The 23,040-nt window shown below is 39.1% G+C and overlaps 1 protein-coding gene across 2 annotated transcripts in view; it reads left to right on the forward strand.

The window, feature by feature from the left end:
• Window positions 1-23,040, forward strand: part of prkcaa (protein kinase C, alpha, a) — a 121,049-nt gene that overhangs the window by 44,926 nt on the left and 53,083 nt on the right. For both annotated transcript variants that reach the window (XR_011036857.1, XM_068320822.1), the window contains exon 3: window positions 5,003-5,085. Coding sequence is in view for 1 of the 2 variants with exons in the window: in XM_068320822.1 (XP_068176923.1) it covers window positions 5,003-5,085 (83 nt within the window). In the remaining variant the exon portion in view is untranslated. The remainder of the gene's footprint in view (window positions 1-5,002; window positions 5,086-23,040) is intronic.

Raw genomic sequence — 23,040 nt, forward strand, 5'->3', positions numbered from 1 at the left:
CTAAAATTTTTCCCTTGGTATTACAGAAGCCATCCGTAGGACTTAAACGCTTTTGAAGATTTACTGTTTTAATAACCTTTCGGTGGTTGTTTCTGTTATTTAGCTCTTTCCCTGTACATTTTCACTACTGTTTGTAATTATAGAGAGGAATAAACAGGAAGAGTTGGTTGTGGGCTTTATAGCTCGCTAAACCCTGTTTGTAGAGATGCTCATTCTAACAAATACTTACAGTACCTGGAGAAAAGTATAGATATGGAAATAAGGAAAATCACATCTGCAAGAATGTAATGAAAACATTTTTTTAATCAATGAGTGGTAGTGCAATGATTTATTCCTTTTTTTGATGGCAAGTCAGTGTTATCCAAAATGTTCCCCAAAATAATTGAAGTATTCATTTGCCTTTGTAATTTTGAATTTTGATAAGTTATTATTCAGGAGAAATCTCTTGTCAATCTGTTGGGCCAATGTAACCTGTAACCATAACCATCGTTATTTACTCTATATTACAATGAAAAACTTAGTTCAGACTAACAAATACTGGTGATATAAATTGTGATCACTATCATTTTGAATTAACTGAACGCTATTAAAAAGACCGATGGAAGAATTTTGTCAGTGTCCACAATGCTTCAGAATCAATATCACAATGAGACCCTGTGAAACGTCGCATTGCAGTTAGTACAATGGTACTGGGTGTTTCTATGATGCACAATGGTGTCAGCTTCACTATCCAGACCTTTAAATTATGATGAACACATTCATCATTTGGAAAAGCTCTACGTATGGAGCAAATGATTAAACACTGAGGTGACTGCATCCGTGATATTGATCCAAGAATCCCTTTCATCACCTTAGCATAACGTAGTTGAGACATCCATCGCTGCTGATGAGGACTTCTTCAACATCATTAGTATTTTTGATTAGTCCTTGATTTTACTTGTTTTTAAGTGAGATGTAATGTAATGTTCTTGCTCTGACTTTTTTTTCTAGTTTTTAACCGTGACACTGTGGTAATGTGTCAATAAATAGTTTTTAAGTTATATTTTTGGACATTTTGGTATCTTTAGGGGTGCTGATGAAAATTCCTTTTGCACAGATGCACAGATTTTGCACAGATAGAATGCTGATATAGTATGAAGTTAGCAAGATTCAGTACTATAAGTTGGATATTCTCCTCTCTAGCATGGAGACTAATGGTAATTTAGTGTATTCTGGCCAGATGATTGGACATCCAACAATGATGTGAGATAGCATGACAATGATTTTCATTTTATAAACCACTTTCTGAGGAAGGAAGCTATCCAAGGATGTTATTGTTTATTTGCAGTGGTGAAGATAGATTGAGCGTTCCAAACCTCTGAGGAATGCAGGTACAGCAGTCCTCAACATACAAACACACTCCGTTACGACTAGTACATTGACTAGTACAGTGCTTTTCGAGTTAACTTGTTCTCAATTGTACGCCGGTTTTCAAAAAAACAAATACACTGAAAAATAGTGATCAAGTTTACGCCATTTCACTCGACTTGATGGTGTCACTTTCTTCAGGCCATCTGCTATTGGAGGGTTTTATGGTTATTGCAACTGGGAGCAGACCCCAGTATTGACCCAGTGCCTGTGTTGGAGGTATTATGTCATATCTATAGAAAATACTGGAAAATATTAGTGAGGAGGGAGACTTCTGGTTGAACGAGTAATTTAACACATTCTTCTCTCTTACATTTAATTAATATCTTGATGCTTTTTTCTTTGACCTCTTTCATCTGATGGGCCTTTTACAGTAATATTTACTGGTACTAAAACAGCTAGTACCAAGACCTCATGCTCAAGATAAATGGAATATCTGTTGTTGGGCTCCTCACACCAGCTCTTAATTGCAGAATTAATCATGGAGGTAGGGAATCCTTAACATTTATGTCCTGTGTGGGCTTTGACAGTAGTCTGAATTATGTTTTACAATGTTCATTGACCGCACTGACCAGTAGCTCCTAGGAGACGCAAGAGTGCAGTTTGACTTGAGTTGTGGTGATGTGATACAGTATGTTTGTGTATGGGGGTATATTACTTTGCCCTATCACATGTGAATGACATGTTGATAAACCCAAGTATTTCTTCAGCATTTAGTAGACTGTATGTGTAGAAGAGAAATAATAGTGTTCTTGAATGTGGTCTAGGGTCTATGATCTTTGAGCTCAACATTGACTGACGCCCCTAATAAACCTGTTTGAAATTATATAAAATATATGCATTCCCTTCTCAAAGGTGATAGAGGTAATATCTCACATCCCTGAATACCTTCAATATCTAGCTGTATTGTATATTACTTTTTTATTCCCAGAAGTCCCCATTTTAATCCAAATGTGCTTAATAACAACAGCTTTTAAAATACACTGATCCCCGTGACGCAGGATGTTTTTACTTTGTCCTACTTATGTTGAAAATCGACTCAGGTCACTTCAGAGATGATTTATATATGTTGTCTCTGTGTTGCATGAGAACAAAACCACAGAGACAAATGAACCCAGACAGCCGAGCTTTAATGAGAACTGAAGATGATGACTTTCAAACACCATCTTCCACCTCTGTCAACATCCATTATCTCCTGTCAACTCTATTGCACCTTTTCTTTCATCATTTAAATTGAAGTTGTTTGGGTGCAGCAAGTTTGTGTAAAAATAAGTGATGACCCTCTCACTAACGTAGAATTCCTTCAGGCCATCTCCTCTTGGAGGGTTTTCTGGCTCTTACAACTGGGAGCAGACTGCAGTGTTGACCCAGTACCTGTAATTGAGGTATTATATCTGGAGGAAATAGTAATTCTTCTCTCTTACATCTAACTAATAACTTTAACTTTATGCTTCTTTCTTTGACCTCTTTCATCTGACAGGCCTTTTACAGTAATATTTGCTGGTACTAAAAGAGTAGTTTTGATGAAAATTAATTGCATCTAGTGACCATTAACAGGCAATGAAAGACCTCATGCTCAACGTAAATGAAATATCTGTTGTTGGGCTCCTCACACTACTATCAGCTCTTAATTGCAGAATTAATCATGGAGGTAGGGAATCCTTAAGATTTATGACCAGTGCAGGTTTTGACAGTAGTCTGAATTATGTTTTACAGTGTTCATCGACCACACCGACCAGTAGCTGCTAGGAGACACAAGAGTGCAGTTTGACTTGAGTTGTGGTGATAAAGTATGTGTTTGCATGGAGATTATATTGATTTGCCCCCATCACATGTGAATAACATGTTGATAAACCCAAGTATTTCTTTAGCATTTAGTAGACCGTATGTGTAGAAGAGAAATGAGTGTTCTTGGATGTGGTCTAACACTGATTTGCAATTTATCCTTCATATTAGTGATTGTGGTGTTACATTATGATTAAATGTAGGAGTACAAGAAAACAATAATTAAGCTGAGTATCACAGCAACATTTTGTTTATTGATACTTCTATTAATGTCAGTACATGGAAAAGCTGGATCACTTTTCATTTATTAAGGCAACCGTTTTTTGGGAGTGATCCATTTTTGTATAAAAGCTCGGTCGGGCATCCACAGTGATGTGGTCACTCAATCAATCCATGGTGATGAAGAGAGAAATGAGCCACCCCTGTCCTTCCACCCCTCTGTCTACATTTCAGCCATCATGTTTGGTCACGAAGTCTGGGCAATGACCGAAAGAATAAGATCACAAGTACAATTGGCTGAAATGATTTTCTGCCACAGGGTGGTCGGACTCAGCCTGAGAGACAGGGTGAGGGGCTAAGCCACTCATTGATTGCAAAACAGGGTATAAGTATGGAGGTGGCATTAATCAGTTTATAATGGGAACTCAAAGGCCTATTTTCTTTTGCTTTATTTTGCTTTTGTTTGTGTATGCTTTGCAAATGAGTTGTTGCATTAAGAAATATCTTGTCTTTATTCATGATAATTAAGCATGAAAGCTCTGCCAAGTGGAAAATGATGAGTAGAGTCTTTACTCAAATGTTTAGAATACAAGACTGAAAGAGTATGGTGCATTGTCGCTGTGTGACCTAATACACAATCTGTCTATCAATATCAAGGCAGAGGTCTCTTGTAAGTATGCTTCTTTTCTGTTTGCGAAGCCTTGATTTTTGTGGGAGGCTTATTTCCTGTGTCTGCTCAGTCATCAGAACTCATATGAAGTGCAGGGTACTTGGTTATGTCTGTTTTGGCTGAAGCTTTTACAGAGGAATGTGCTGGAAGACGAAAGGTAATCTGTAGGTGGATGCATGTGTGAGACACAGACACACTTCATATTCTTTGCTCCACTGCAGAAGCAATAGTGAAACTGCAAAAGCAAAAATCAAGCAATGCGTCTGAAATACGTTGTCACAGGTGCAACGTGAACCACATGAACAGTATTCTCTCTCAAAGGAAAGAGTGACAGAATAATCACTTCTCCAGACACATTATGATCAGATGGTTGATGTGGACATCCAATACACTGACTGTGTAACACATAACTAGGTTTTTTTTTTTTTTGCACCAGTAGCCTTACACAATTCCCCCTCCCCTGTCATCTTTGTGTTCGATGGTTTTTGAGTCAGTAACAGACGTCTTCCTCCACCTGAGTCCACTTCTTGCTTGGTTCCAGATGTGTTTTATGTGATGCATGCTCAGTCATCATGCCAATTTTTGGATGTGTTTGTCTGCGTTTGCTCCATGTGAATGCTCCAGTGTGTGTGTGTGTGTGTGTGTGTGTGTGTGTGTGTGTTGCGCTTTAACTGCTGTCATGTCAGTGAGGAGGTGACAATGCACTGTGCAACAAGAGCAGTCAGCCTGCAGGCCATCTGGACACATGGTGATGAGCCTAGCTGACATCAGTTTTTTTCTTCAGACCATCTTAGTGATCATATCTCTTCTTTTTTGCGCCAACAATTACACCTTGTACTTCAACGGTTTCATTTTTTCTCTGCTTCGATATTTTTTGTCTCTGTCTCTAAATATTGTCTTCTCATCTTTTTCCCCTTGCAGTTTGCTGTTTTGTGGTCCACAAGAGGTGCCATGAATTTGTCACATTCTCCTGCCCAGGGGCAGACAAGGGGCCCGACACAGATGTAAGTACCGAAGCCCAGCTGTAACTTCTCCAATATTTGTCAGTGAATTTTCGTCATTATACTGAAGGATACAAGCAGCGTCATCAGTTTGATAACCTTTCTTTGTTCTTACCCCACTTAGACAGCTGTAGACATGTCCTTGCTGTATTACACACACTGTGGCATCACAAGCACCTCGAGCCATTAATGTATTACTTTAGCTTCAGTCTAAACAAGGTGTAGCTAGCAGAAATGAGAAAATCAAGTTATGCTGATAGAAAGCAAACAATATTGATGCTGAATTTCATTCATATGAACAAAGGGCAATAATATTTATTTTTAAAGTGCAATCTGAAGATACTTGTTCAATAGATTGTGGAAGAAGAACTCTGGTGATTTGCTCCACATGCAATGCTGAAAAAATATATACTCAAACAAAGATAGTCCAACTTGTGATTGAATCAGCAGCAGCAGGTGGCTAATTCAGTTCATGCAATTTTAATGTTCCAGTCGTTTGAGCACTACGCTTAGGAGAAGTTATTTAAATATTTCGCTGAGTGAATCACTGTTTGCAACCCCTTAAAAGACAAGATTGTCCTTTTGGGCAGTCTGGCTGTTGGCAGTCATTGGTTGTTCACTGTCATATGTCTGTGAAATACTGTATCTCTTGATTTAACAGCAAGTAGTGTTGTGGCATTTCAATTTTTGGGTGAGTCTAAGCATAAATAATAATTGTAATTCATCCTACAAGACAAAATTATATGAAAGCCTACCTAGATTTTGTTGCCAACACCAGTAGCCCGCTCTGGCCAAAATACAGACATAATGTGATGGCCAAAACCAACACACCTGCATCTGTCCTCACCACATCATGCATTTACCAACAGTCAGTTGTTTGCAAATGTCTGAATGAATTCCAAAGCTGTAAAGAAAAAACAATTGGGAAATTCAGCACACTGTTGAAATGCAGGTTTTGATATAGTCCAGCTTTTCACATTTTCAGGTTTTACTTCAAAACCAGTGTGCTTTAGTTTTCAGGGTACGTGTTTTCCTCTCATTGAGCTGGGCATTTGAGCTGCTTGATAGATAGCATCCCCCTCGTATGACATGTTCAATGAGCTGTTCTGTTTACTTCTTCATCGATGCTAGAACCAAATTTGTGGCACCACTTTACCTGCTTGTTAAGTCTGAAAATCCATTGACATGCCTCCTTGCCTGCCAGTCATGAGTAGCATTACGGCAACTCAGCCACTGTAACTGGAGATATGTCAGTGTGTCATTCAAGATCATAAACTCAGACTCTTTAAATAGAGCACTCCTCGAATGACACGGAAGCCGTAACAGAAAATAGTCTGAGCCAGGGATTCTTGATTTTTGAGCAGACATTGAAGTTCACACTTGCGAGGGACATCAGCTTTATGTTAGCTGGACACTTGATGTTTGTTGTAGTAACCAAGCTCTTTCATTCCTGACACATTCACAAAACATCCACCAATAAATAAATGTTTCAATGGTCATGCAAATTTGCTTTCACTCACTTATAACAGACAACTTCCTGCACCGTCTGTATAAAATTTACAAGTCTAAATCCAATTTTATGCTCAAGGGAGAGTTAGACACTGAAAATGTTTCATTAGTTGCAACTATCAGATAAACACGGAAATATGCAAAGGTCCCATTGATGTCATCTAACTCCTACAGCACCAGGGTACTTGCTAAGATTTCAGTGTATAGTTTTTTCTCTTTTACTGTATAAGTTCCTAATTTCTTCTGTCATTTAGCAGAATGTTAAATCACAGGTTTATCATAAGAAAGAACTAATACAACTCACAATTCTTCATCCACATGGATGTGAGGACTGGCAACGTAGTAGTGCGGTGGGTAACACCGTTTCCTCATCTCCCTCCCACCTTGGAAGACATGCAATTTAGGTAAACTGATCACTCCAAATTGTCTGTAGGTGTGAGTGTATGCGTGACTGGTTGTCTGTCCGTGTGTGTCCGTGATGCTCTGGTGACGCAACCGGGGATTACCCCACCTCTCACTCGTAGCAAGCTGAGAAAGGCTTCAAAGTAACCTGCGACATAGATGGATGGATGGATGGATGGATGGAAATGAGGACTGAATTTCATTACAGGGTAAAAATTTTTCCTTCAAATTGTTTCTTATTCGACACTGCAATCTTTTTTGTTGAATCCACTTTTTTTGTTAGAAGTTGTATTCGAATATATTGTCTTTCAGAACTTTTATGGTGAGGAACTAGTGTTTACTGTCATGCTGCTAGTTATTTTGAGTAATTAGCTATTTGCTTACTACGATAACAGTAACTCACAGAAGAGGAACTAATGTGTGTAAATCCAACCCACTACAGACCACTGTACTTTATTACACTCTGCCTTTAGCAGAGTATGTTATTATGTGGACAGAACCAAGCCTCTGTTTTTTAGAAATACAGTACTATCAATATATCCAACTTCATTTTAATATTTATTTCTGTGCACTTAATAGTACTGTTGCTAGGGGCAACCACACATATTGCTGCCACCTGGGCATGCAGTCCGGGAAGGCAATATCTCCCCTGTCCAACAAATATCCTGAAGATCTGCTGTATCTAGGCTACATGCCTTTTTATGACTCATGTCTGTGTTTTATAACTCCCCTACTGGATGAAACGGAGCCACTAGGTCTTTTTAGTGGGAAACTCATCAGGAGCGGCTAGCCGTGCTTTGACAGGACATTACAACCATGAAAATTCTTCTTCACAGCAGCGGGCCTCAGGAGTGTTGTTTCGAGGGCAGACAAAAAGCAGCAGTTACTCACAGATCAGGATGCCTCTGTACAGCAGTTGTGCCACAGAGTGCATTCAATGGGAAACTCTCAGATTCTGTGGACTTATTCTGTCTCAAGTGAGGGAACTAACAGTTGTTTTCGTCCCCTAGTTTCTTAAAGATTGGAACAGATGTCTGTTAAACCACTTGAATTGTCCTTCTAATAAGAACATTTTCAATACAAATATAAAATATTTCTATATGTGTACAACAATTGCTAAAAAACCCCAACTGTAAGCAGTCTAATTTGACATGATGATTTGTCAGTAATAATACACTTAAAGCCCACTCTGGTACCATTTGTTATTAGAGCACATAATTAAACAAAATGTTTTCATTTGACAGCAGCGTCTAATGTTACCAGCAGGTTGAGTACGTTCAGGGCTTTACAGGACAAGCCCATCAATAATGCAAGAGCTTCCTGTTTCACTACAGGGAATTGGCAGATGAAGCCTCGATTTGACTTGCTGGTGTTTGTGTGTTGCTGTTGCATCATTGATGTCCACTTAACCAATGCAGCACATCTGACCGGAGCAATCTGAAAATCCTTTTGCTCTGATTTGCCTCATGCATGTATATATAGGAAGTCGTGCCTGTGCCCGCGGGAGTCTTCAGGGCACAGATAAATGTGACACAGTAACCAAGTTAAAACGGTAGCACGGTCCCGTCTCTTTCTCCTGATTGACAATCCTTGGACACAGACTAAACAGACTGGAATATAACATGGCAGCCTGGAATAACGTATGTTATAATCAAAGAAGGTTCAAGAAGGTTTTTCACAATGTTGATCAGTAAAATTATTTCAACTTTCAGTTGAAAGTGTGCGGTCTTAGGATGAAAACCTGAAAGAAGTCTCCTTCATAACATTAGAGAGAAAAACTGTATACAAGAACATTCTAATGTAAATGGCACACACAAGTAGGGCTTTGGGGCATCTGTAGGAAATATAGGTGACCAGGTGACGAGGCTGAGGGTCTCTTGGGAAATTGAAAACAGTAGTTTGGAGCTAAATTACACATTTAAGTACCAAAGGGTTGTCACCGGCAATTGAGCCACTCATCTTTTAGGTCGTTTTCTTCTTTGGAGACCCCTGGCCAGCTCTTTCTGGCCCATGATGTCAGGTGTAAACACTTTTTTCATGGACTCCATAGAGTTTAATCGTTTTGCATCAGTGGGATGCTAACTCAGTCCTCATTAAAGAATCTACATAACTTTTCTGAGAAGCAGATGCACATCATTCACTGAATTAGCTACAGCTTTGCAGTGAGTCACCATGTTGCTGATTTTCTCACAGTAATATAATACAGTTATGGATTCAGTTACGGTTTCACAAAACCAATCAATTATTTAACTATAAAATAATAAATATTATAAATAATGTTAGGGTATATATTTATAATTGAAAAAAAGTTTTGGCATTTGAAAGAAATCTGTTATTTCTTTATTATTACTTTTTTGTTATTATTTTTTTAATGTCTTTTCCATTTTCCTGTCCTGAAAGTTACGTAATTATAGTATTTTAAAATACAGTAAAATGTTAACAGTATTTTTTATTGCAAAAAATATTTTCCAATTGTGTTTTTTTACAAAGTAATTACATAAAGTCGGCTTGCCTGAATGTAAATGTCGCTGCCTCTGCATGTGTGGTGTAACCACCCTTGTATCGCTGTCTCCATAATTCAGCCACCCACCCTTCACACCCCGACACATGCTTTTTGCACACATCCCTCTGCAAGCCTCGGCACAGGAGCCTGCTTACATGGGGACATGGCCACACTGAAACTTGATGCTGCATATTAAAACTGATTGTTTTTGTGTGTGTGTTTGTCTATGTGAGAACTGACACCTTCTACAGAGTCCTTAAACATGCTTACAAGTGTACAACACATGCACATACAGACAGACTGTTGGAAGTGCCAGGAAGGATAAAGTCTGTGACAGGTAGCTGGAACTTTTGCCTGTAGAACGTGAACATGATTTGAGGAGATACGGTACTTGTTAGTCTGCAGGCGATATGAGAATGGAAGGAACTCGTATAACGTTTCCAATAAAGTTCAGCATTTGTCATGAAGCTGAGTTCATTGTCATTGATGAGCCGATCTGTGCATGATGAAGTTGGAAATGTTTCTGTCATGCAATCTGCTGATAACGTCATTAATCTAAAAAGTACTGTCTAATCAACAAAGAGGGTAAAAAAATGTTACTGTCCTTACAGTCTGCTGCAACTAAACAAGAGATGGAGTGTATAAAACAAAGAAGTGGAAGTTTAAGGGAATGAAAAGGTTATAAACTGCAGTTGTCAGGATAGCATTAAGCACTGCATACCTATTCTGTAGCATGCTTCCAACTATGAAAGTCCCTCTGATGATTACTATACATATACTGAAACTAAATTTGTGTGGCAAATAAAAGAAAGAAATAATTGTCCCTGCAACAAAATGGAGAACCATCTAATTTTATGAGAAATTATTTTCCCGTGAGGAGACCAAAACAATGTTGGAAACACTTTAAGGAAGGAGCTGACATGGTTTCTTTAAATGTTCATGCTTCATGGAAGAAGTGGAACCCTGAAATTTCATGAGGGAACAGAGACTAAATGAAAAACTCAAATGAATGTTATATACCCTCACTTGATAATACACATAGACGATATTACACAATATAGATTTGAGTCGATGTCACCTTTATGCTTTTGGTACTGGAAGTAGAATCAGACTGATGAGACCGATGTTTTGCTCTGTGACGCACAAAAATATTAGCATGAGTCATTATTAATTTGTTTGATAAGTTTTTATAGTTTGACTTTCTTGAACTGCCTCCATATATAGTTTGCAGCATTGCATAAAGACAGAGTGGATTATTTCTGTTTTCATACAATATGATGCAGTGATTACTTTAAAAACCTCTGTATAGCATTTAACAGTTTCAGACTGAGACAGTCCTGACTGAAGAATCTCGGTTCTGTTGTGTAGGACTAAATGTTCATATCCCTCAATAGATTAATACTTAATGCACCGATGAGACGCTGTGGAGTTCAAATGAATGATGGCATCCTTCGGGTTGTCATTACTCTCTCATGGATGTTTCCCTGATCAGCCCACGACACCTCCAGATGGTTCAGCAGTCCCAGTATTCCAGGTTCACTCTCTAGATGCCATCAGCTCACTTGAAGGCCAAGGTCGGGTCCTTTTTTTACATCCACAGCCACTGGTTCCCCAACTTAGAAGCCCCATTGGCCTTCCTTAGCATTCCCATCTCCCTGAGTAGCCTGGATGTTGAGGTGGCTTGTTATTTAAATATATATATTTAAACAACATAACTATAGCCCCATTTGTAAATATGTTTTTGCACATATTTTTTCCGCCTGTTGTCTCCCCACTAGTCCGTACAGATGTGTAAGTGAAGAGGTGGCAGTGGACTGAATGGACTGAGGTAGACACAGGAGTTAGAGGTTGTTTGGTTGGGAGCAGATTGACCTCCACCCACAATTGTGATTGTGGGATTTTGATTTTTCAGAGAGACAACAACAATCAGCTTTAAGCCAATGCATTTCAGCCTCATTTTAATTTATGTATGTCAAATTTAAACATTGTAGCTTGTCTATAGATGATGTGGTTATTAACATTGGACATACAAGTAAACACTGTTTAACAATCATAATGTGAGCGACTGACATCAAGCCTCATCAAGTGTCTTTTAGTCTCATCATTGGTCTATTAATGGCTTGAAGATTCATCAGCAGTAAGAGTGATATGAGGGGAGAATTTGAGCCACACATTTTGGCAATATCTCATTTATCAGAAGTGATGGGTGCTTTGCTCCAATCTCATTGTGTGAGCTTGGAAAGTATGTCTGATATTTAAATGTGGACTCTAGAGTAATGTAGCACATTATCGCAAATTAAGCTCCTAACTCATTAGATAGATGAAATAATTAATGTTAAGTTGCTGTACATTATGTGTAAATGGTGTAAACGGCAGGAAGACATTTATTGTTTCTACTGTTGGTTAATTAATTCAGGTAATTAAATAATTTCTTGATATTCCATAACATGATGTAAATTTGCGTGCATCACCAAGCCTATTAAATATACAGGGATGCACAGCAGCTCTCCTCCACTTGCACAGTCAGGCAACTAGATGAGTAATGTTTAAATAGCAATGTATTAGGTGAATACACACCTAGTACTTAAAGGGACTATATGTAGCACACAGACAGGCTTACAGTGAATTAGAAGACTAAATGGCTCCTTGTTGTATCTTTCCCTGTGTTCAAATTCTTTACTGTTTAAGAAGCAGAAAGAATCTGAACATTTATAGGTCCCTAACATTATGATCTGATATTTTAATCCAGTAAGACCGTCATGGAAGCAGAAATTTTGCACTGAAGCTAAAGATGAACTCTCTAGTTTACCTGAGGTCTCTTATTTTTTAGTAGTGTATTGATTTATGGATTTTAGTTTTCTTATATTTAATTCATGCAAGTCCAAAACTGGATTAAAAACACGTTCTCTGCATATTTAGGCATTGTTACTAGGTAAAGGTAGAAACTGTTACGCATTGTGCTTTGCGGATTTTTGGAAGCAGAGAAACATATTGTGTTAACGTAATAATAGTTAATGATCTGTCATGTTTCTATTGAAATGTGTCATTGTTTCTAGGGTTTGTCAAAGCTGACTCAGTAGCGTTGATGGAGAATCCCCTGGGCTGCATGCTGAGGATATTTAGAAGCTCTGGGATCCTAATGAACACTTATCTTAAGCTTCTTTTGCTAATGGTGTGTGGCATGTCTGCCTCAAAAGTGGTTTGATGAAGGCTCATCGGAGACAATGCCCACGAGTCTTAAGTGCATACAGACTCTCAAGTGATAAAGGATGGGAGGGTGCAGTAGGAACTGCTATATCATTTCCCATTGGAGAAGTGTTAAACTTCTATTGTCACAGTGAAATCCTCCTTGACCTATAACATTAAAGCTCTCTTTTGCTTTAATCAGCTTAACCTTTTTAGTCGTGAAGCAGTAAATGAAAAAATCTCTGCACAGTGACATCTGCATGCATACAAAACTTAAGGTAGAAATACAGTCATTAAATACTCTCCTCCATTTATATGGAAAGTTGGCAGAGGTTTCTTAGTCAACAAAACATTTCTGGACCCTCACAGCAAATCTTTATATACATTTTTCTTAGAAGCTGCTGTAAAGACATTGAAGGGGTTTTAGCAACATTTTTATAAAGCAATTTTAGAACTGAATTCCAATTGCAGTGAAACTCCAGAAATTATTCCTACAGAACATAACCCTGTCTAGCTTCCTATTAGCCTCATGATGTGAGTAGATTGCTGCATCTTTAAAATAATCAAAACACTATTGTATTATCCTTTATTCTAACAATCCATCTATAGCTTATTACAGCAAGCAAGAGGCTCAGAATGTAGTAAAACCATAGTTATCTCAACTTAGTCATGAAGAAGCATCTGACTATAGTTGTACACTAGATGACGGTTTTACAGTTATACAGCCATTCTTTGGAAAGGTAGCCGTTTGGCTCAGAAGTGTGTGACTAAATTCATAATTGGAAGATTTGAACTCATGCAAAGGAATTGATACTGCAACCTTTTGATTAGGAAAACCTCTTCTTTTTCTTACGGATCAGCTGAATTGAGTCATTGACTCTGGCAGATAGCCTTCCTGATAGCCTCTTAGGCGGCTCTGAGGCAGGTACGGTTCATTTGTCAGTGTGACAATCAAAGGGATTCTTGAGAAAGCTGCATTTCACAGACATGCAGGAGGTATCAGCCAAAGAGACAGTAAAGCAGTTTGAAACCACAGCTTGCACCTCAGTAGATCTGTTTCCAGTTCTCTACGAGTTTAATTTCTGCTCATGAGAAATGCAGAGGACACTCAATTCGAACCTTGTTTTTGAGTTTAATTTGAGCAACCAGACACTTTTGTCTCTGTCTACTGACGGCGTCTTTACTAGAAGAACTTATTATCTTTTTTGTCATGTTGCCTGCAATGCAACACTTTACTGAAACTATCAACACCTCAGTCATATGGAGATATTTTACTGTGACTTTAAAAAAATTAATATATCATTAACATGAAATTTCTGCAGCAAAGATTTATACATTTTCTGCCCAACATTGGAAACCACAGCTTCTCTCTCTCTCTCTCTCTCTCTCTCTCTCTCTCTCTCTCTCTCTCTCTCTCTCTCTCTCTCTCTCTCTCTCTCTCTCTCTCTCTCTCTCTCTCTCTCTCTCTCTCTCTCTCTCTCACACACACACAAATGTGATAAACATGGTTTATTGGCAATATGCAAATACACACTTGTGTAAGCACACAAAGACACACACACACACACACACACACACACACACACACACACACACACACACACACACACACACACATACACACACACACACACACACATTCCACCAGTCCCCTCTGAGGTTTGTTTACAGCAACTATCTGGTAGCCAGTCTTGTTCCAGTCATGTCTAGTATTACTAATGACCAGCACATGGGAGAGTTCAAATCGCTCTTGACCCAAGTCAACTTGTCGTCATACATGACAAGAGGTTGTCTTCACCAGTGCCTGCCGGTACCGCCGCTACAAAAGATGTTTTCTACTCCCAATTCTTCAAGAATGTGAAGCAGCTCTAGAGATGTGTGGAGTAGGGTTGTGTTTTTTTACTTTCAGTCAGGAAGATGTGCTATCTCTGTCATGCATGTCAGTGCACACAAAGCACTTTGAGAAGCCTGAGATGGTCTGAAGTCTAAAATTGACCTTGCATGCAATAGTGAGGCCTGAAACTCAAACCAGGAATACAGAGAAACTAGTTACAGACTGCCTCCATTTGACTCTTTACACTTCAGCTTCTTATCACCATAATTAAATTATTAATAGTTTTACCTGCATGGCAAAGGAAAAGAAAATCTCTGAGCACTTACCATACAAATCAAGTTGATTATGAATGGGGACGCCATCATTCTGGTAGATGCAAGGTTCAGAATCTGGACTGCTGCTGTTTTGCTGAAACAAAATCGTAACGAAAATGTATTTCAGTGTCTTACTTTAGTCGAAGACATTGAGAAATTTTGAATTATTTCACTAACAAGCACCTCACACTGTCATGATTGTTTAATCCCGTCAGTTATTGTGACATTGGTAACTTTGCCAAATGTCACACAGTGAAGTCTGACTCTTTTACATTCTTATGCACATTCTCACACCGTTACATTCAAAAAGACTGTCCGTCAGAAATGAAATGTTTTCCCCACTTCAGCAGTTGAAGCAAATATGTGTTTTGCAGTACCATATCTTTAGTGATAACACACTTGCGCCTCCCCATTCCTTCTCCCACAGTCCTAAGTATTAAAAACTTTCCTTTTTCCTCACAAATTTCCTAATGTTTTACAGTGCTTTGAAGCAAAACTAAAAAAAGAAGATTTCTGTTCCTCCAGATATGAAATCCCCAAACTCACATAGACTGCTGCAGACACTAATTAGATACACAGAAGAAAAGTAACTTTACCGACTTTCGTACGTCTATGACAGAGCAAAAACCACACAAAGCAAAGTTGAGCAGCAAAGTCACTGCCCCTGTCAACCTGCTCATTAAAGTAGAAAAGAAACAAAAACTCATCCAAGACTAAATATGCCATAACTTTATGAAACATCTTGTGAACATCTTTTAATTATTATACACCTGACAGGTGACCTGCGTCTAGACTTTTGGCATTTGCAACCTAACCAAATGAACCAGCAGGTTGGCTCTTCCTGTTTTGTTTTGGTGGGGTTTTTGCCTGATTCATTACACCTCTTATTCATTACACCAAAGGATGCATAGAAAGTGGCTAACAGTGCCCTCAGTTCAAGCGGATGTGACAGCTATGACAATCTCCGTCTACCTGTCTCTACCTTAGTATGTTCAGTACAGAATACGGATATTGCTATGCAAATGAAACAGCTCCATATGTGTGACTCTGGTAATAACTAGGAGACCAGGTTTGTGCAGCTGTGAAAGCAAGCAGGAGAGTTCATTCAATGGACCCTAAGGTCTTAGAGCTATGAAATGAGTTTAGTCTGTGCCGTGCTGTGTTTTTCTCTAAATGGTTCATTTATTTCAACCAAGTCCATGAAACAGCCATAATATTGTGTGCGGCCTTGAATTGCATATTTTTAAGGCTTTGAGTCGTTGTTCAGCCTTTTGAACCAACAGTATTTATTATCATCACAGGCAACTGATTGCATCATGGCTTGTTTCCAACAACATGAGTTCTGAACAAAACTATTCACACATTAAAAATACGGCCAAATTGTATGGTCACTTTTTCATGAGTTTGTCGGCATGTGCTACATAAAAGAAAATACTTTAAAATTGCACCAGGTCTAGCATAAAGGCCCACATGCTGTAGCTGGATTTAGCTGGATTTACTATTATTCAATTGCAGCTCCCATCAATACTACTGCATATTATTAATATTACATGTTACGAAAGCATCTTCCTCCTGAGTTTTGCATGGCTGAGGTTGAATATTTTTTTGTGGAGTGTTAAGCTGAAGAGAAACACTTTTGTCCTGATTCAACTGCAAGAATCCTTTTACATTTTCTTTGGTTAGCAGCAAGTAACTGCTTACAGAAAGTCACCTTGGAACTCTTACTGCAACGTAAATGTACCTTCCATTGAGTGGATGGTTTTTGCAATGTACTATAATGTAGTCAAACTTTTGCAGCTATGACTTAATGAATTCAACTATGCACAGCTTGTACAACTTGAGTGTATGTGTATCCAGTAAAGACATGGAGTGTCTTTTTATAGGCTGATTTTTCATGATAATTCACAGAGAGTTTGCCTGTTGCATGAACAGAGGACGTTACCCATGCAAACATTTTCCATAGGTGTTTGGTTTTCAACAGTCCGGAACCCAAACCAATTCTGAGAATTGCAGGATAGACAATTGGTCAATTGTAGGACAGGAGCAATAAATAACGCCAACTTTTATTGTCTGTAACGCTCTGAGGAGCATAAGCACCCAAGACCACGTGTCACAAGAATGCTCCATGGTACACGGCATTCAGAGTCAGTCACAGTAGCACCTTGTGTTCTGACAAACAGTTCAACATGTCGCCTATTATCTCCAGCTCTGCCAGCAGACAGACGTTTTAATAGCTAAAACATGACAAGGAAACCCCCTGTGAGCTGTAGTGGCAACCTGTCCTCCTTCTCAGCACTCAGCAGCTTAGCGAAAGGCCAAGAGGAATAGGGTAGTGATTTATAAGCTAAGAATAGTAACCTTGTCTAACCTCACACCTCATGTCTAGATAAATGATATCTCCATTTTCTTCTCATCAAAGACTCATGTCATTTTAGTAACCACAGCATTTACTCCTGTGGCTATAGGCCAATGACTTTAACAAATAAAAATGAGCATCTGCAAAGGACTTTTTTGTAGTTCTATGTTTGTATTTTGAACTCTTTTGTGTACATAGAGTACATGAGTAAATAATTGTAATTGATGTGGCTTCCCAACACAATAGGGTTCAAGGAAGGACAAGTGGGTAATGACATAGAATGTAATTCAGTAGAGGGACCAGTAATATAACCAGTTACACAGACACATAGTGACTGCTTTGCTTGGTGTGTATACTCTACATTGACGAGTTGTCATTATTACCATGTGTAGGTGGTTTAACAAGGAGCAACAGCAGCCAGCATTGGCTTAAAATATTTAATACAGGTAATTGTTTCAAAAGCTTTCGATTGTTTAACTGTTTTGTTTTTTTCAAATTGTTTAATTGGCTATTTTCAAGGTTTATCAGCGTGTGTTTGATTGCAGACTATGTCCTTCATTATGGAAATCATTCTTTGTCTTTATCATTGCCACTCTTCTGAATACCAATTACCCTGCCAATCTGCAGAATACAAGGACATCCTGAGTATATACCTGTAGCTGGTTTAGGGGATTGTCTAATAGGTACATACTGTATATCTTACTTCTCAACCATTTTCTCAACCTGTCTGAATGAGGGTTTAGAGTTAAAGCCAGCTGGCTGTCGTTTCCATGTTTTGACAGAAGTGTTTTTACACACAGGCATAGGTTAACCGAAACAGAGAGCGATTAAAAAACACACTGCAGGGAGGAGTATAGTGCCACCTCCATTTCAAATGTCACATCACAGTGGGGATGATGGGTAAAAGAGGTGTGTGACTATTTGGTGAGGGAATAAATTGAATTGAACATTGAAATGAGGATTTGTCATTGAAAACAAGGAAACCGTTTGTCTTCAATCTCAACAGTTGCAAGAGGGCAGACGAGATAAATAAGTAAAGAATTTGACAGAGAGGAAGTGAAATACTACACTATCATCTCTCTCTCTCTCTCTCTCTCTCTCTCTCTCTCTCTAAGATGAAGCTGTTCATTCATGTTCAATGAAATAAGAATTAATATGTGTTTGAATCTGAAGGTGATTTTGAGGGAAGTGCAACTTATTCAGAGTAGACTGCAGGATTTGTTTCGGTTATTCACAACTGATATGAGATTAGGAGCAGGTTAGACACTGGGAAGACACTCTGTGTCTTCTTATGTAATATAACTGTGCTACAGTCAGCTCTGCATGGCAACACAATTTCTTATTGATCATGTTTTTGCAATCTGGATAGGGAACTGAATGAAACCGGGTTTCTCCTGCCAAGAAAAGAGAGGCTGACTTGAAACTCAATCTTAACAAGTTCAATAAAAAGCATCTGCAGTTCTTTTTAAGGTTTGAAATTGTTTCACCTCTCATCAGTTATCTAACCTGTGAGGTCTTTAACACACTGACTTGCAGTAAATTCATGTGTGTACCATTGACCCACCCAATGCCCCAAGGAAGAAGAAGAAAAGAAGAAAGAATCAATCTTTTCAATTTTTTTTTTCCATTCCATGTGTCATTTCTTTAATTAATTATAATTATTATTCCATCCATCTTCAACCACTTATCCGGGGCTGGGTCGTGGGGGCAACAGTCTCAGGGGAAATGCCCAGACACTTCCTCCACCTCCTCCGGGGGATCCCAGGCCAGCTGAGAGACAGTCCCTCCAGCATGTCCTAGGTCTTCCCCGAGGTCTCCTCTTTGTAGGACATGCCCAGAACACCTCCCCAGGGAGGCGTCCAGGAGGCATCCGGAACAGATGCCCGAGCCACCTCAGCTGGCTCCGCTCGAGGTGGAGGAGCAGCAGCTCTACTCCGAGCTCCTCCCTGGCGACTGAGCTCCTCACCCTACCTCTAAGGGTGCACCCAGCCACTGTACAGAGGAAACTCATTTCAGCCATTTGTATCTGGGATCTTGGCCTTTCGGTCACGACTCAAAGGTCATAACCATAGGTGAGAGTAGGAACGGAGAACGTTAAATCAAGAGCTTCGTCTTACCACTCAGCTCCTTCTTCACCACGACAGCGACTGCATCACAGCAGAAGCTGCACCGATCCGTCGGTCAATCTCACGTCCCATCCTTCCCTCACTTGTGAACAAGACCCCAAGATATTTAAACTCCTCTATTTGGGGCAAAGACTCTCCATACCGCTCCTTTGCGGTTGAGAACCATGGCCTTGGATTTAGAGGTGCTGATCATCATCCGACTCGCGTCACACTCAGCTGCAAACTGTCTCAGTGCACGCTGAAGGTCCAGGTTTGATGAGGCCAACAGGACGACATCGTCTGCAAAAAGCAGAGATGGTATCCTTTGGTCCCCAAACCGGACTCCCTCCGTATCCTGGCTGTGCCTAGAAATTCTGTCCATAAGGATTATGAACAGAAGCAGTGTTAGAGGGCAGCCTTGCCAAAGTCCAACATGCACCTGGAACAGGTCTGACTTACTATTATGTAAAATTATGAATTATCTCCAGTTATGTTGAGATCTTAGCTGATTTATTTGCAACATGTGAGTCATTAGCATCACATAATGATAAGTGGATGCTGCGTGGGGCTGAAACGTTCTATGGAAGGAAACAGAACTTCATTGTATCAACCAAAGAGGCCCTGTTCAGAGAGAGACATTCTAATTTGACTTTCATGTCCTCCTCTTTGTCTAGAATTTTTACTTGTCTGTCATTGATGTGCTGCAAATGCATTCCAGTTTCAAATTGAAATGAATATTCCTGAACATGTACCATGTGTGATGACGGGCTTAAGAAAATGAATGATCTTTGTTGACAAAATTGAATTTTAGTTTAATTGATGATTTCTGTAAAGAGTGATTACTTACAACATCTGAGACAGTTTTGTTATACGTGGCTGAAACTCCATCATTCCTCAACCGGTGCAAAATGTTTTTGCAACAAACAAGACTATGATGTAGTAAATGGTAAACTGAGCAGAACACTGACAGCATTGAAGGCTCTACCTCCCATCCTGTTACTATAGTTACTGTAACAGGCCCACATTAATATGGTTATAAACTGTGACAGTAGTACTGCACCATCTATGACCTTGGTTACAAGAGATTGCTGGCAGGATCTCTATAAATGTCTTTCCCTGTTTAATCAAGAGGGAATGGCAGCTCAGTAACTAGCTAATAGCTGTTAGCAGCCAGAGACATTTCAGTTCAGGTAATCCCACGGTAAGACTGAGAGCTTCAGTGGACAATGAGTTGTTAACTCGTGAACTACAGTTTGATGGGACAACACAAGCTCATGGAAAATGGTAGTCACTGTCGGTGAAAGTACTTCAGGTTATGGTTAGATACATCACATCAGTGTACATTTTACATAACATTTGTTGGAGAAGGGAGTAACCAGGTACACGCAGTGATCCTGTGGATTGAGGTAGTACAACTCTCAGCAGAAAGACAGAGATTCCAAGTGTCTTCTCTTTGTTCAACTTTGTGCCACAATTCCAAATACCAAACACACACAGTTGGGCTGTCCATTGGCCCGTCTTATCATGAGCATTGATTGTCACTCTTTTTTTTTTTTTTTTTACTGTAGCATAACTTAGCAGTTTCACTACAATAGCAACGCGGCCTTGACATACTCCATTGCTTGGCATTTGATAGACTTTCAGTTATCGACGCTGCATGTGTTGAGCGAGATGCAGAGAAGGATTGATGGCATAAACATGTTATTTTAACCTGTAGTTTCTCCATATTCACAGCCTCAGGGATTCTTTTTATAGAAGAATGCCTGCTTTTTACTTTGTGTGCACGCCTAAAACATCATCTGTCTGGAATCCTCATTGCACCAGTCAGTCTGCTCATGCTTATTCTTTGGGAATTTGCAGAATGCTTTCTGTCAGTCTGCCCAAATACAGTTTGACACTTCAGAAATCTTTTTCATTGTATGTGCCAACATGTGGTTTTGAAAAACTGTTGGTAACTGAATCACATCCAGGGGTGTGGCCAGATGGGCACTTCACCAAACCTGAGTGAAAGTGCCCCAGATATGTTATTTGTTCAATACTCTCCAGTATTAAAATTCAAAGCAATTATTAATTTATTAGGTTTTTTTTGTTGTATTTGCAGTGATCAGCTTTAATGTCGTAAAAAATCTGTAGATTCATTTTGTTCCTGTAATGTGTAATAAAATGAAATGTCTGTTCTCCAGCTTGTATATTTCCCATTAATGAATGCATATGATGAACCAAACACCATTCTAGTTTAGCAGTTGACGTTTCAAGCTGGCATTAACTTACCAGCCTGAGGATGCAGTGAATTAGCTTCTGGTTTACAGTCCTGTAGGGAAATGTAGCTACAGCACCAAACCACTTGTTCAACACCATGTTATTTTTGTCCTGATTGTTTTGTGTGTGTTTTTTAATTTTTTTTTCACTACTAAGGTTGTTCATTACAGCATGAAAGTAGCATGTATTTTACAGTTAAACAATGTAAAAATGTGTTTATTGATCTGGTTGTGACCTCAGGAGTGTGTATGAAGGGTAGAGGATGACCCTGCATACACACACCTCACTTACCTTTTTCTCTCACCTCCCCCCATTTCTGCTGGAAAGTCCCTGTTCAGATTCACTCTACCAAACTGTTCATTAGCAAGAGCTTGCTTTTTAAACTGGACTATTAAAAAACTGGATTGGGAAACCTAGATTATTATCCAATGTAGTGTCACGTTAAAAATATCTTGCTAACATTTTTGACCTAAAGTCAACTTGACTCACTTTATTTTTCTGATTACTGAACACATTATATTGCTAAAATCCTTTTGACTAGTGAAAATATGAGGTGTAACAGGGTCAAGTTGTATTTAACAAATAAACAATAGGAACAAAAACATGGGAAATAGCTCCTTGTTTTTTACATGTTGCATTAGGGATATCCTTTTGGGTCTCTTACTATGAGTAACCAAAGGGCAACCTCCTTGTTGCTTGGTCCAATCAATAAGTAACACCCTCTGGCAGTGTTGTACCATTATGGCCTTCTTGTGTCAAACCAAGTGATTGTGTTCATCGTTGCTTTTGGCCAAGCGCTGTGCCGCTTTTGCTTTTCTGGAAGGGCAGCGCCACCCGGTCTGTCTTGAATTTCCCATTAAGTCCCAATTAGTCTTTAATAGGGGATAAAAGGCCACAGGGGTAAACCATTCCAACCCTTAGCAGAAGGGATGTTAATGGACAACCAACGTGCTCAGTGACTTCAAACTGGTTACACTCATTTACAGGTTTAGTTTTTTGCAGATTACAGCTTGTCTGAGTGAATCTTTAAATTAAACCTTACAAATCAGTCAGAACAGACAGAGTGCACGCATCAGTTATTCAAGTAAGTTCAGTAATCAGTTTAATTAAGTGATTTAAATTAAGTTATAGATGACTGCTGTTTTTAACATTTGGTAGAGTTCATATTTTGAAGGGAATATAAATAATTATTTTAGACAGTGCACAATCAAAAAGTGCTTTCAACTTATCCATGCTGTTAAAACCATGCTAACAGGTGGAGAAGTGTCTGTAGCTGTGGTTGATGTCTTCTAATGGTCTAGCATCTCATAGGTCAGGCACCTGGACATCTGGCTTGTTAGCATCATGCACCATTTTAATTGATGTATTTTCCATCGTCTGTGGCCATATAAGCCATGTTTCACATTTCAGAATCTGACAGTTGATAAAAATACACAACCCATCTGTAGCTGAAAGTTGCTCTTAGTTGCTATCACTCATTCATGCCATCG

This window comes from Antennarius striatus, chromosome 8 (genome assembly GCF_040054535.1).
Source record: "Antennarius striatus isolate MH-2024 chromosome 8, ASM4005453v1, whole genome shotgun sequence".
NCBI classification, from domain to species: Eukaryota; Metazoa; Chordata; class Actinopteri; order Lophiiformes; family Antennariidae; genus Antennarius; species Antennarius striatus.